General features: G+C 37.1%; 2 protein-coding genes across 4 annotated transcripts in view; one reads left to right on the top strand and one right to left on the bottom strand.

The window, feature by feature from the left end:
* VPS54 (VPS54 subunit of GARP complex) overlaps positions 1–12,592 on the bottom strand; it is a 195,152-nt gene that overhangs the window by 525 nt on the left and 182,035 nt on the right. The gene's annotated exons all lie outside the window — the stretch shown is intronic.
* UGP2 (UDP-glucose pyrophosphorylase 2) overlaps positions 1–12,592 on the top strand; it is a 64,245-nt gene that overhangs the window by 17,510 nt on the left and 34,143 nt on the right. For all 3 annotated transcript variants that reach the window (XM_060604632.2, XM_060604623.3, XM_060604619.2), the window contains exon 3: positions 309–416. In XM_060604632.2, coding sequence (XP_060460615.1) covers positions 309–416 — 108 coding nt within the window. The remainder of the gene's footprint in view (positions 1–308; positions 417–12,592) is intronic.

Genomic DNA, 12,592 nt, shown 5'->3' with positions numbered 1-12,592 from the left:
AGAAGTAGAAAAAAAGTACTGGCAAATAAATGTAGAGAACCAATTGAAATTCCCATGGACCAAATGGTGTTGAGTTTACATATAACTGCTGGAAGATTTGGGGATTATTTGCTTATATTCCTTTAAGTGTGGTTCCTATTAGCTTTTCTTCCTCTTCACTTTTAAGTTGGGGGCATAAAAAAGTCTCTGCTGTACTCCATGTTCTAATAGTGTAATAATTTAATTGAAAGGTGTTTTAAATGTATAATACATATCTATGTTAAAATTAAGCATTCTGCTCATTGTAACAAGAACTTCTATTTTCATAGCACACTAAAAAAGACCTTGATGGATTTCGGAAGCTATTCCATCGATTTTTGCAAGAAAAGGGACCTTCTGTGGATTGGGGGAAAATCCAGAGACCTCCAGAAGATTCGGTAAGTTTTAGATAAAATGTATGAAAATTTAAGGTAATTCAAGACCTGGGTTTAAATTTGGGGGTGAGGTACTGTGGGGGACCTGTAAGAACCATCACTTTACATTCTCTGTTCCTCATGCCAAAACTACAGAGATAGCCTACTGCTTTCCCCTCTGTTAGTCCCATCTTTTCAGTCCTGCAGAGGATTTAGGAAAGTCTAATCTCCCTATAACACTACCTCATAACTTAAAAATCCCTGCATATGAGGCAATTCTTTTGCAAAGTACCAAACACATAGTAAGAGCTTCCTTTATGTTCTTTTCTTCCTTCTCTCTCCCAAACCATCCGATTTCTGATAGCCTATAGTGTCTTGTACAGATGCTAAATCACCTACTTAAAGCTCTCCTCATGCTTTCAACCCGTCTTTAGCCATATTTCCCTTGCCTGTTTTTCACATGTTGTATTTCCCTGCTTCTAGACTTCTGTGTATATCATTTCTTTGGAATACTTTGGTCTCTTCACCTGTCAAAATCCTGCTCATTCTTTGAGGCTCAGTCCAAATGCCTCCACCTCTGTCATTGACCCCTAGCATAAAGCTGCTCTGAAGAAGTGTAGTGCAGTAGTGTCAGAGGTACAAATCCTAGTTTTACTACTTAGGAGGTTTATGTAAAATGAGAATAATACCAAGTGACGTATGTACTTTACAGGGCTATGAGGCTTCATTAAGAAGCATATATGGAAACATGTTAAACCATGAAGCATTTTTCAGATACTAGTAGTTACTTCTACCATCATGTAGCACTTAGCTGGCATGAGTAGTAGTTGTTTGTATGCATGTGTTGTCTTCCTGAGAGACCTTGAAGGCCAGGGAACCATGTGTCCTAAACAAATGTTTGTTGAATGAATGATCTAAATGCAGTTGATTGTCTAGGAAATAGGTTTTGTTAACATATTGACCTTTCTTCTCTTTCCTGTCAGCAGTTTTGACATCTCACTGTTTGTAGCACTTTTCATGGCAGGTAGAAGAAACTTGATAGAGCGGAGCAATTGTATGTAGATAGTTTAGCTCTTGAATGTCTGCAGTCTTCTAGTATCTAATTAATACTGGTTTTAAAACAAGGCTGTTTTGAGCAGGGTTTTGGCAAAGTTCTGCCTGAAGGCAAAGTTCTATATTGACTATGTTTGTAAAGTTTTATGGGAACATAACTGTACACATACATTTATATACCATCTATGGTGACTTAAGCTAATGGAGTCCCTTGGATTTTTTCTTGAGAAAATCTTAAATATAGTTCCTGGTTAGGAGTGCTTTTATTTCCAGAATGTGGAACATGCTTTTTAGTTCTTAAACTTGTTAAAGTTTAAATAACTATAATTTTGCCTAGAAGTTTATTCCTTATTGAAGTAAATTCATTTTTCTAATTAATCATAGACCTGGACCTGGGCATAAAGGTGTAGTTAATTCTTGCTTGCATACATGGACTTTTTTTTTTTCTACACAAACTTAACCTTTTGATGATAGAGCCTACCGTGTAGGAAGGCACACAGATTCATTACTTTTAGTATATTGTAAGGTTCAGGATTCTGCTTTGTCAGTGAGAAATCTGCCTTTGTGTATTTTGAGAGAAGATTGTGCTATAAAGAAGGGTTTCTTGGAATATGGATTGCAGGGTGGGGAAGGAAGGGAGGGAGGAATCAGAACCATCTAAGGATTTTTCCAGTTCAGAACTACCATCCCCAACAAGGTTCTGACAAATACTTTCAAGACACTGTGTGCCCATAGTAAGCCATAGTTACTGATAGGAATGCAGAGTTGATACAGAAAAAGAATACAAAAAATAGAATTTTGGATAGAATTTTATTTTGTGAAGTCTTTTCTGTTTATAAAAGTGTAAGTCTTCATTAAAAATGTTGAAGCCTAGGTTTTGAGCATCTTTTAAAATACATGGTTATAATCCCATCTGCCCTTAATGTTGAAGGTTTCAGAGTACAGAGGCAAAAGATAAGTTTGTTCTTTTATGTCCTGAGCTTCTTGAGGCCACAAATGTTACACTCTGAATGTTAAAAACTTTTGCAAATAATTATGAGAATACAGATTATGGGACAATATTGTTCACCTTGCTTCTCTACATTCTTCCAGCTCCCTTCCTCCCTCCCCCCTTTCCTGTAGATTTTCTGTCTCTTGTCATAGAGATTATACAGAGATCAGTTTTTCTCTCAAATCATAACTTTTTTTAGCACACATAGGTTTTTGTTTTTTAGATTTTTTTTTTAAGTTTATTTATTTTGGTGGGGGGAAGGAGTGGGGGAGGAGCAGAGAATGGGGGGGAGAGAGAATCCCAAGAAGGCTCCGTGCTGTTGGCCTGGAGCCTGATGTGGGGCTCGATCCCACAAACTGAGATCATGGCCTGAGCTGAAATCAAGAGTGGAACACTTAACCAATTGAGCACGCAGGCACCTCTGGTTTCTGTTTTTTAAATGCAGGTGATACTTTAGCCTCCTAACCAAAAAGAAATTATTGTGGGAGAATAGTCATTTAGAGTAACATGTCTCACATCAGCCTTGCATCAAAGCTGTGCACATAAACATTGTCATGATAGAATATCTGTTTTTGTATAGGAGTTGGCAGACTACCAGTTGGCCACCTTGTTTTATAAATAAAGTTTTATTGGAACACAGCCTGTAGCTACTGTCATGAGACAATGGCAGAGTTGAATAGTTAGAACTGAGACCATGTAGCCTACCCAACCTATTTCCTTCTTGGCCCTTTATGGAAAAATTTTGCTGACCCCATTTTAGTATACTTTTTTCTTCTTTGGCCCTCAGAAAACTGAATTTAAATGCCTTTTTCATTCAGATGATTACTTTTTAAATAAAAATATTTGTATAAATACTAGATTGAAGGATATACTTATAGGCATTGAAATTTTATGTTTTACTCTGGTGTTGAATACTTCATCTTAACTCTGTCCTCTGTCAGTAAGCATATACGTTTGTAAAAAAATTTGTTGTTGTCTAAGTGTAGTTGACACATAATGTTACATTAGTTTCAGGTGTATAATATAATGATTCTTGATAATTTTATACATTATGCTTTGCTCACTACAAGTGTTACCATCTGTCCCCATACAGCACTATTACAATAGCATTGCATATATTCCCTGTGCTGTACATACCTTTTATTCCTGTAACTTATTCTATATCTGGAAGACTGTATTTCCCATTCCCTTTCCCCCAATTTGCCAATCCCCCCTCCCCTCTGGTAACCATGAGTTTGTTCTGCACATACATGTTGTTCGAAAAGCCTATTGAGTCCATATTTTATTGAATTCTGGCTAAAAGAAAAAAACTCAATTTATGGAGTTATGGTATGGATAATGTTTGTTCCAATTTTGTGGAAGTTAACTACATAAATGTTGTAATCGAGGTATGTCTTGATACTTAGCTACGTTAATAAATTTTTAAAAACTGTATTAAAGTACATGTTTTGGATTAGAGCAAGGAAGGACCAGTCAGCATGTACAACTTCATTTGACCATTTCATTCTTTTCTAGAGAGGCTGTTAGTGACTTGTTCCTGAACAAACTTAATGTTTAAGTTTATATTTTGGATGTAGAGGGATGGGAATTAGATAAAAGAAACAAGGAGATACAGAGTCTGCTCAAGAAGGTAGTACTGTAGCTGACAGATTGTTTTGAGCTCTAACTTAAAACCTGTTTAAGGTGCATTCTCATTTATGTGAAAATGTTCTCTAAAAAAGGCTTTTTCATTTAGAGGAACCAAGGTCTTGATTTGATTGTCATTGTTCTTGTCTCTACGTGAATGGGGAAGATTTATATAGGGTCAACTCTTTTTTTTTTTTTTTTTTTTTTTTTAATGCAGAGAATTGGCATGAAGAATATCATATAATGTGATATTTTAGCTTCACATTTTTTGTTTTGCCCCATAAAATAATTGAGAGTTTTTCTTAGTCTGTCAGTACAAAACATTAAAATGTGTGTGTGTATTTTTTTTTAATTTTTTTTTTTAACGTTTATTTTTGAGATAGAGGCAGAGCATGAACGGGGAGGGGCAGGGAGAGAGGGAGACACAGAATCGGAAGCAGGCTCCAGGCTCTGGGCCATCAGCCCAGAGCCCGACGCGGGGCTCGAACTCACGGACCGTGAGATCGTGACCTGAGCCGAAGGTGGACGCTTAACCGACTGAGCCACCCAGGTGCCCCTAAAATGTGTGTGTTTAAATGGTAAGGCATTCTGAGAAAGTTAGTGTATGTGTGCAGAGTAAAAATACAGTTTTTTTTTTTTTTTTTTTTTTTTTTAAGATGAACCATAGTCTATTGTGCAACTAATGTTTGCACATATTTTTTTTGAAAGACTCACTAGAGGCAGTTTGGTCAAGGATTTGACATGATGTGACACAGGATGGTTTGCTTTGAGCATCCCCTGTTGGGTGAAAATTTTCCAACTTCAGTCAGCTAATGGTATAGCCATTAGAGATTTGTTTTGGGTGTGTACATAGATAAAAAAGATCTTGAATGTAAACGTGCTACACAAAAGCCAGAACGCCTGGGTGGTTCAGTTGGTTAAGCATCTAACTCTTGATTTTGGCTCAGATCGTGATTTCATGGTGTTCCTGAGAGTGATCCCTGCATGGGGCTCGTGCTGACAGCACAGAGCCTGCTTGAGATTCTTTCTCTTCTCTCTCCCTCCCTCCACTCATGCTCACTCATGCTTGAATCTCATTCAAGAAACTCTTATTGGCCTTCTCTCTCTCTCTCTCTCTCTCTCTCTCTCTCTCTCTGTCTCAAAATAAGTACATAAAAAAGCATTCCACACAAAAGGAAATAGTGACATTTAAGAAACTGGCTGTGAGGATATAGCTGGCTGGCTACCAAAGAGTCTCATCTTTTCCTTGATGTAAAGTTTTAAAATGGTAATATATAGAACTACTAATCTAAGCAAATATATTTATACTAATTTAGCAAATATTGCCAAAGCTCTAATTCTCTACCTTTTGATTCCACGATGAAATTAACAGTCTTTAATTTTTTCCCAGAACTGTCTTCCTTCACATGCCTTTATATACAGGGCCCTTAATTTCTGGAAGGGGATGGGACTAAGGAGGCTGATCTTGGGCCTGTGATCCTTAATTCCATTTTGGTTACTTAATTTATTTCTCTACAGAAATAGTAATGGTAAATATGTGGCCACTTTAATGTCAGTTCCGTGATTGGCTTTGAGAGACTTGAGGTAATAGTGTTGGACCAGGGTCTCTAACTACTACCCTTGTGTGTAGAGCAGAGGGCAATCCACTCCCACAGACCTGAGTTCCTTGGGAAAATCATAACATAGGTATAGATGGTAGTAGCACTCCTTGAACATGCCGTTGCCCCTGCCCAGTCCCTATCCACAGAGATTCTTTTTGGACCGTGGCTCATGCTTTTCAAGACCTAATATGGATGATTTTATTTATTACAATCTCCAAATTTATCTTTTATGTAGGCATTTTATGTCTTATAATCAGATAAGAAAAATAGATCTGCGAGGTTCTCCTATCTTACATCTTCAACTGTGGTTAACTATAAGGGAATTTACGCTTATTAACTATGTGATAGCCCTGAACCTACAAGATTGGTTCTGGGAGAATTTTTATATAAAACAAGATGGATGGCTCAAACATACCTATGATCCTTTCTGCCCGCTAATTCCTTGGGGATATTTTACTACAGTTGACCCTTGAACAACATGAGTTTGAACTGTGTGGATCCAGATATACATGAGGTTTTTTTTATAATACTGTAAATATATTTTCTCTTCCTTATGGTATTCTTTTCTCTAACTTACTTTCTTGATAGAATACAGTATATATTACATATACAAAATATATGTTAATCTGTTTACATTATTGGTAAGGCTTCCATTTAAGACTAGGCTATTATTTCGGGGCGCCTGAGTGGCTCAGTCGGTTAAGCCTCCGACTTCGGCTCAGGTCACAATCTCGCGGTCCGTGAGTTCGAGCCCCGCGTCGGGCTCTGGGCTGATGGCTCAGAGCCTGGAGCCTGCTTCTGATTCTGTGTCTCCCTCTCTCTCTGCCCCTCCCCCATTCATGCTCTGTCTCTCTCTGTCCCAAAAATAAATAAAACGTTAAAAAAAAAAATTAAAAAAAAAAAAAGACTAGGCTATTAGTAGTTAAGTTTTGGGAGAGTCAGAAGTTAATATGTAGATTTTGACTGCGTGGGGGGTTGTTGCTCCAACCTCTCACATTATTTAAGGGTCAACTCTAATTCCTTTTCCTTATTTTAGATGAGATGTGAACAGCAGACTCTGTGCTTGTCCCATTGTGTAGTCAAGATGAGACTGGAAGGTCTGTACCAGGCATCTCAACCTGGGAGGTCTTTTTAGGGATTGTAGGCCCTTCATAGATTTCTTGAAACTACAAGTAAAACTGTGTATAAATATACATTTTTTCAGGTTAGATTTCCTTTCATCAGATTCTCAAAGAGGTTCATTACCTGTAAAGGTTAATGAAAGGTTCTCTTTCTCTTTCTCTCCCTTTTTAATGCAGAACTACTCTCTTGAATCTCATTCAAGGAACTCTTATGGGCCTCCTCTCTGCCAGTCACTAGTTGGGGCTACAAAAATAAGTATTCTTCCTTCTGGCATTTTGGCCTCAAGTTTGTGGAGGAGATGGACCCAGAAATGGCTAACTACGGAAGACTGCAATAAGCAGTCCATAGGATGCTGCGGAAGCATCTAACTCCCATGGGGGCTTAGGAAAGACATCGTGGTGTTAAGGTGATCTCCTGGAGTGAATTTGAGACAAGACTTCTCTGATTATGGGAGGAAAAATAAAGAGAAAAAAAGGCTTTGAGAATAGTAGTAGTATAAAAATAATAGGCTTATAGCATGTAGCTTGTTTGCTGGTTGTGGAGCATATGGTGGATAAGGCTACTTTTCCAAGTCTAGAGCTGAGTCTCTTTACCTGCCATTTTGGCACCTGCTCACTGGCCGAGATGTCAGAAACTGCAGTTTGCATTTAAGAGAGACCTTAATGGTGGGAAATTGGAACAGATTTTAAAAACCATGCTTCACCAACTACCTCACACAATTTGTTCAGAGTTTTCAACATTGTAAAACATAACCCAAATAGATTAAAATTAGGTGCTTATTCTGTTTGGGTTTTTTTTTGTAATTTTGATTAACAAACCTTATAAGGTTAATCAGCATTTTAGCTGTTAATGGCTTTTATCTTTGAATGTCAGGTTTATTGAGGTAATTAACATATAATAAATGATACCCTTGTTCCGTGTTATGAGTTTTGGCAAATGCATCCAAATGCATTTGGTTTTTGCACCACCAAAATCAAGAATTAGAACTTTTCCATCATCCCCAGAAGGTCCATTGTGCCACTTTAAAATATGTTTCTTCTTAAACCCTTGCAGGGCTCTGGTTCCCACTTTACCTTTTCCCTTAAATACACAAGCTGAACAAATACGTATCTTTCTAAAATATTATTTTTTCCTTCATTCAGACTTCTCTCAAGGAAGAGGTGGGCCTCGCTCCACCCTCAGCTAGCCTTTCTCTTAGCCTTTATCCACCCACTCACACCTGCGGTCTAATCTTCTATAAAGATTTCTTTTTATAGCCTCTGGCCTTTTCCCCCTTCCCCACCTTCATTCTTCCAGGGCTGCTTCAATGATGTGAATTACATAAATGAAGTGTACTCTATACTTCTTTAATCACTGGCTATTTAGTACTGCAGAGTTTAAAGCTAATACACAGCATAAACAGGATGACGTCAAGAGGCTTCAGTTTCATTTTTTAGGGAATTTGGGATTATCACGGTTATTTTGAAAGAATTTTTGTCCACATACTATAGGAGGGTTGGCTTATAGGGAATATACAAGTTTGATTTTAGTAATGAGCAGTTCGGTCACATAAGCAGGTTAGGTTGGATTTTGGACCTCTTACCTCTTCTATTAGAACTTTTTTCCAACTCCAGCTTTTTCCCAACTCCTTTTCAACAAAGGTCATCTACCTTTCTCTTTTCTAATCCATGCTAAAGTGGAAAGTTCTTTGAAAGCTACCACTTTAGCTGATAAGGATATGGGCCAAATGACCCACAAGGTTAACTACTACTTTTATTACTTCAGCTAACTTCTATAAACGAGTGATGAATACATACCTGTTTGTAGTGTTTGAATTTTTCTTTTACTATCTGTATATATTACTTTTGTTCCCCAAGTTTTTATTTAAACTCCAGTTAGTTAACCTGTAGTGTACTGTTAGTTTCAGGTTTAGAATTTAGTGATTCATCACATACATGCAACACCCAGTGCTCATCAGAAGTGCCCTCTTTAATACCCATGACCCATTTAACCCATCCCACCGCCTATCTCCTCCAGTAACCCTCAGTTTTCTGGTTTGCCTCTTTGGGGTTTTTTTATCCATGTTCATCTGTTTTGTTTCTTAAATTCCACATATGAGTGAAATCATATTGTATTTGTCTTTCTCTGACTTATTTTGCTTAGCACAATACTCTGTAGCTCCATGCACATTGTTGCAAATGGTAAGATTTCATTCTTTTTGATGGCTGAGAATATTCCATTGTAAGTATATACACCACCTCATGTTTATTCATCAACGGGCATTTGGACTCTTTCCATAATTTGGCAATTGTTGATAATGCCATAATCATTGGGGTGCATATATCCATTTAAATCAGTATTTTTGTATCCTTTGGGTAAATATCCAGTATGCAATTGCTGGGTTGTAGGGTAGTTCTATTTTTAACCTTTTGAGGAACCTCCATAGTATTTTCCAGAGTGGCTGCACTAGGTTGCATTCCCACCAACAGTGCAAAAGGGTTCCCCTTTCTCCACATCCTCCACAACACCTGTTGTTTCCTTTGTTGTTAATTTTAGCCATTATGACTTGTGTGAGGTGATAGTTCATTGTAATTTTGATGATGAGTGGTGTTGAGCATCTCTTCATGTGTGTTAGCCATCTTTATGTCTTCTTTGGAATAATGTCCATTCATGTCTTCTGCTCATTTTTTAACTGAATTATTTGGTTTTTTGGGTGTTGAGTATGATAAGTTCTTAATATATTTTGGATGCTAATGCTTTATCACATGTCATTTACAAATACCTTCTCTCATTCCAAAGATTGCCTTTTATTTTTGTTAATTGTTTACTTCTTTGTGCAGATTTTTATCTTAATGATATCCTGATAGTTTATTTTTGTTTTTGTTTTCCTTGCCTCAGGGAAGGGAATTTGCTAAGACTGAGGAAAGGTGCTACTGCCTGTGTTTTCCTGTATGATTTTGATGGTTTCCTGTCTCACATTTAGGTCTTTCATCCATTTTGAATTTATTTTTGTGTATGATATAAGAAAGTGGCCCAGTTTCATTCTTTTGGATGTTATTGTCCAGTTTCCCCAACACCATTTGTTGAAGAAGACTTTTTTCCATTGGCTCTTCTTTCCTGCTTTGCTGAAGATTAGTTGACCATATAGTTGTGGGTTCATTTCTGGGTTTTCTACTCTGTTCTATTGATCTATATGTCTGTTTTTGTGCTGGTAACATATTGTCTTGATCCTGACAGCTTTGTAATATAACTTGAAGTTTGGAATTGTGATGCCTCCAGCTTTGCCTTTGTTTTTCCAGATTGCTTTGTCTATTTGGGGTCTTTTGTGGTTCCATACAAATTTTAGGATTGTTTGTTCTAGCTGTGTGAAAAATGTTGGTGGTATTTTGATAGGAATTGCATTAAATGTATAGATTGCTTTGGGTAGTATGGACATTTTAACAATATTTGTTTTTTCAATCCATAAATATGGACTATTTTTCCATTTCTTTGTGCCTTCTTCAATTTCTTTCATCAGTGTTTTATAGTTTTCATAGTGCAGGTTTTTTTACCTCTTTTGTTAGGTTTATTCATAGGTATCTTATGGTTTTTGGTACAATTGTAAATGGGATCAATTCCTTGATTTCTCTTTCTGCTGCTGCATTTTTGGTGTATAGAAATGCAACAGATTCTATACATTGATTTTTGCATCCTGAAACTTTAGTGAATTCCTGTATTGGTTCTGGCAATTTTTTTGGTGAAGTCTTTGGGTTTTCTGCATAGAGTATCATGTCATCTGCAAATAATGAAAGTTTGGCTTCCTCCTTGCTGATTTGGATGCTTTTAATTTCTTCTTGTTGTCTGATAGCTGAAGCTAGGATTCCTGGTAGTTTGTTAAATAACAGTGGTGATAGTGGACATCCCTGCCTTGTTCCTGACCATAGAGGAAAAGCTCTCAGTTTTTCCTTATTGACAATGGTATTAACTGTGGGTTTTTTATATGATCTTTATTATGTTGAGGTATGTTCCCTCTAAAACTACTTCACTGAGGGTTTTTATCATGAATGGATGTTGTACTTTGTCAAATGCTTTTTCTGGATCCATTGAGAGGATCATAGGGTTTTTAACCTTTCTTTTATTAATGTGATGTATCATGTTGATTGATTTATGATATTGGTACCCTTGCAGCCCAGGAATAACTCACACTTGATTGTGGTGAATGATTCTTCAACATACTGTTGGATTTGATTTGCTAATATTTGGTTCAGAATTTTTGCATCCATGTTCATCAGGGACACTGGCTTATAGTTCTCTTTTATAGTGGAGTCTTTGTCTGGTTTTAGAATCAGGGTAATGCTAGCCTCATAGAATAAGTTTGGAAGTTTTGTTTCCTTTTCTATTTTTTGGAATAGTTTGAAGAGAACAGGTATTAACTCTTCTTTAAATGTTTGATAGAATTCCTCTGTGAAGCCCTCTGGCCCTGGACTTTTATTTGTTGGAAGATTTTGATTACTGATTGCATTTCTTTGCTGGTTATCAGTCTGTTCAAGTTTTCTATTTCTTTCTACTTCATATGTTTCTAGGAATTTATTGATTCTTTCCAGATTGTCCGATTTGTTGGTGTATAATTTTTCATAATATTCTCTTATAAATCTTTTTATTTCTGGTGTTATTATTTCTCCTCTCTCACTTGTGATTTTATTTATATGTGTGCTTTCTATTTTCTTTTTTATATGTCTGGCTAAGGGATTTATCAATTTTATTCTTTAAAAGAACCAGCTCTTAGTTTCATTGATCTATTCTGTTTTGTAGTTGTTTTTAGTTTCTATATCATTTATTTCTACTCTGTTCTTTAGTCCCTTCTCCTGCTGGCTTTAGGTTTTCCTTCTTTTTCTAGCTCAGTTAGGCCTAGTTGAGGTTGTTAATTTTTTTTTTTTTTTAATGTTTATTCATTTTTGAGAGAGAGAGAGAGTGTGAGTAGGGAGGGGCAGGGAAAGAGGGAGACACAGAACTCAAAACAGGCTCTAGGCTCCGTGCTATCAGTGCAAAGTCTGACACAGGGCTCAAATCATGACCTGAGCTGAAGTCGTATGCTAAACCAACTGAGCCACCCAGGCACCCCAGGTTAGGTTGTTTATTTGAGACTTTGTTGCTTCTTGAGGTAGGCCTGTATTGCTATATTTTTCTCTCTTTTGCCATATCTCAAAGGTTTTGGACCTTTGTTTTCATTGTCATTTGTTTCCATGTATTTTTTTTTTAGTTTTTTTTTTAATGTTTATTTATTTTTGACAGAGAGAGACACAGCATGAGCAGGGGAGGGGCAGAGAGAGAGGGAGACACAGAATCTGAAGCAGGCTCCAGGCTCTGAGCTGTCAGCACAGAACCCGACATGGGGCTCGAACTCACAGACCGTGAGATCATGACCTGAGCCGAAGTCAGACGCTCAGCCGACTGAGCCACCCAGGCGCCCCTCCATGTATTTTTTTTAAATTTCTTCCATTTCCTAGTTAACCCATTCATTGTTTAGTAGGATGTTCTTTAACCTCCATGTATTTGTGGTCTTTCCAAAATTTTCTTGTTGTTGACTTCAAGCTTCATAGTGTTGTAGTCAGAAAAGATGCATGGTATGGTCTCAGTCTTTTCATAATTGTGGAGACCTGATTTGTGACCTAGTATATGATGTATTCTGGAGAATGCCCCATGTGTACTTGAAAAGAATGTGTATTCTGCTTTGGGATAAAATGTTCTGAATATATCTGTTAAGTCCATCTGGTACAGTGTGTCATTCAAAGCCATTGGTTCCGGTGTGCCCGGGTGGCCCAGTCAGTTAAGTATCTGACATCAGCTCA

This window comes from Panthera onca, chromosome A3 (genome assembly GCF_046562875.1).
Source record: "Panthera onca isolate mPanOnc1 chromosome A3, mPanOnc1 haplotype 2, whole genome shotgun sequence".
NCBI lineage: Eukaryota > Metazoa > Chordata > Mammalia > Carnivora > Felidae > Panthera > Panthera onca.
The sequence above is the reverse complement of the archived record's forward strand: the minus strand, read 5'-3'. Positions and strand labels throughout refer to the sequence as shown.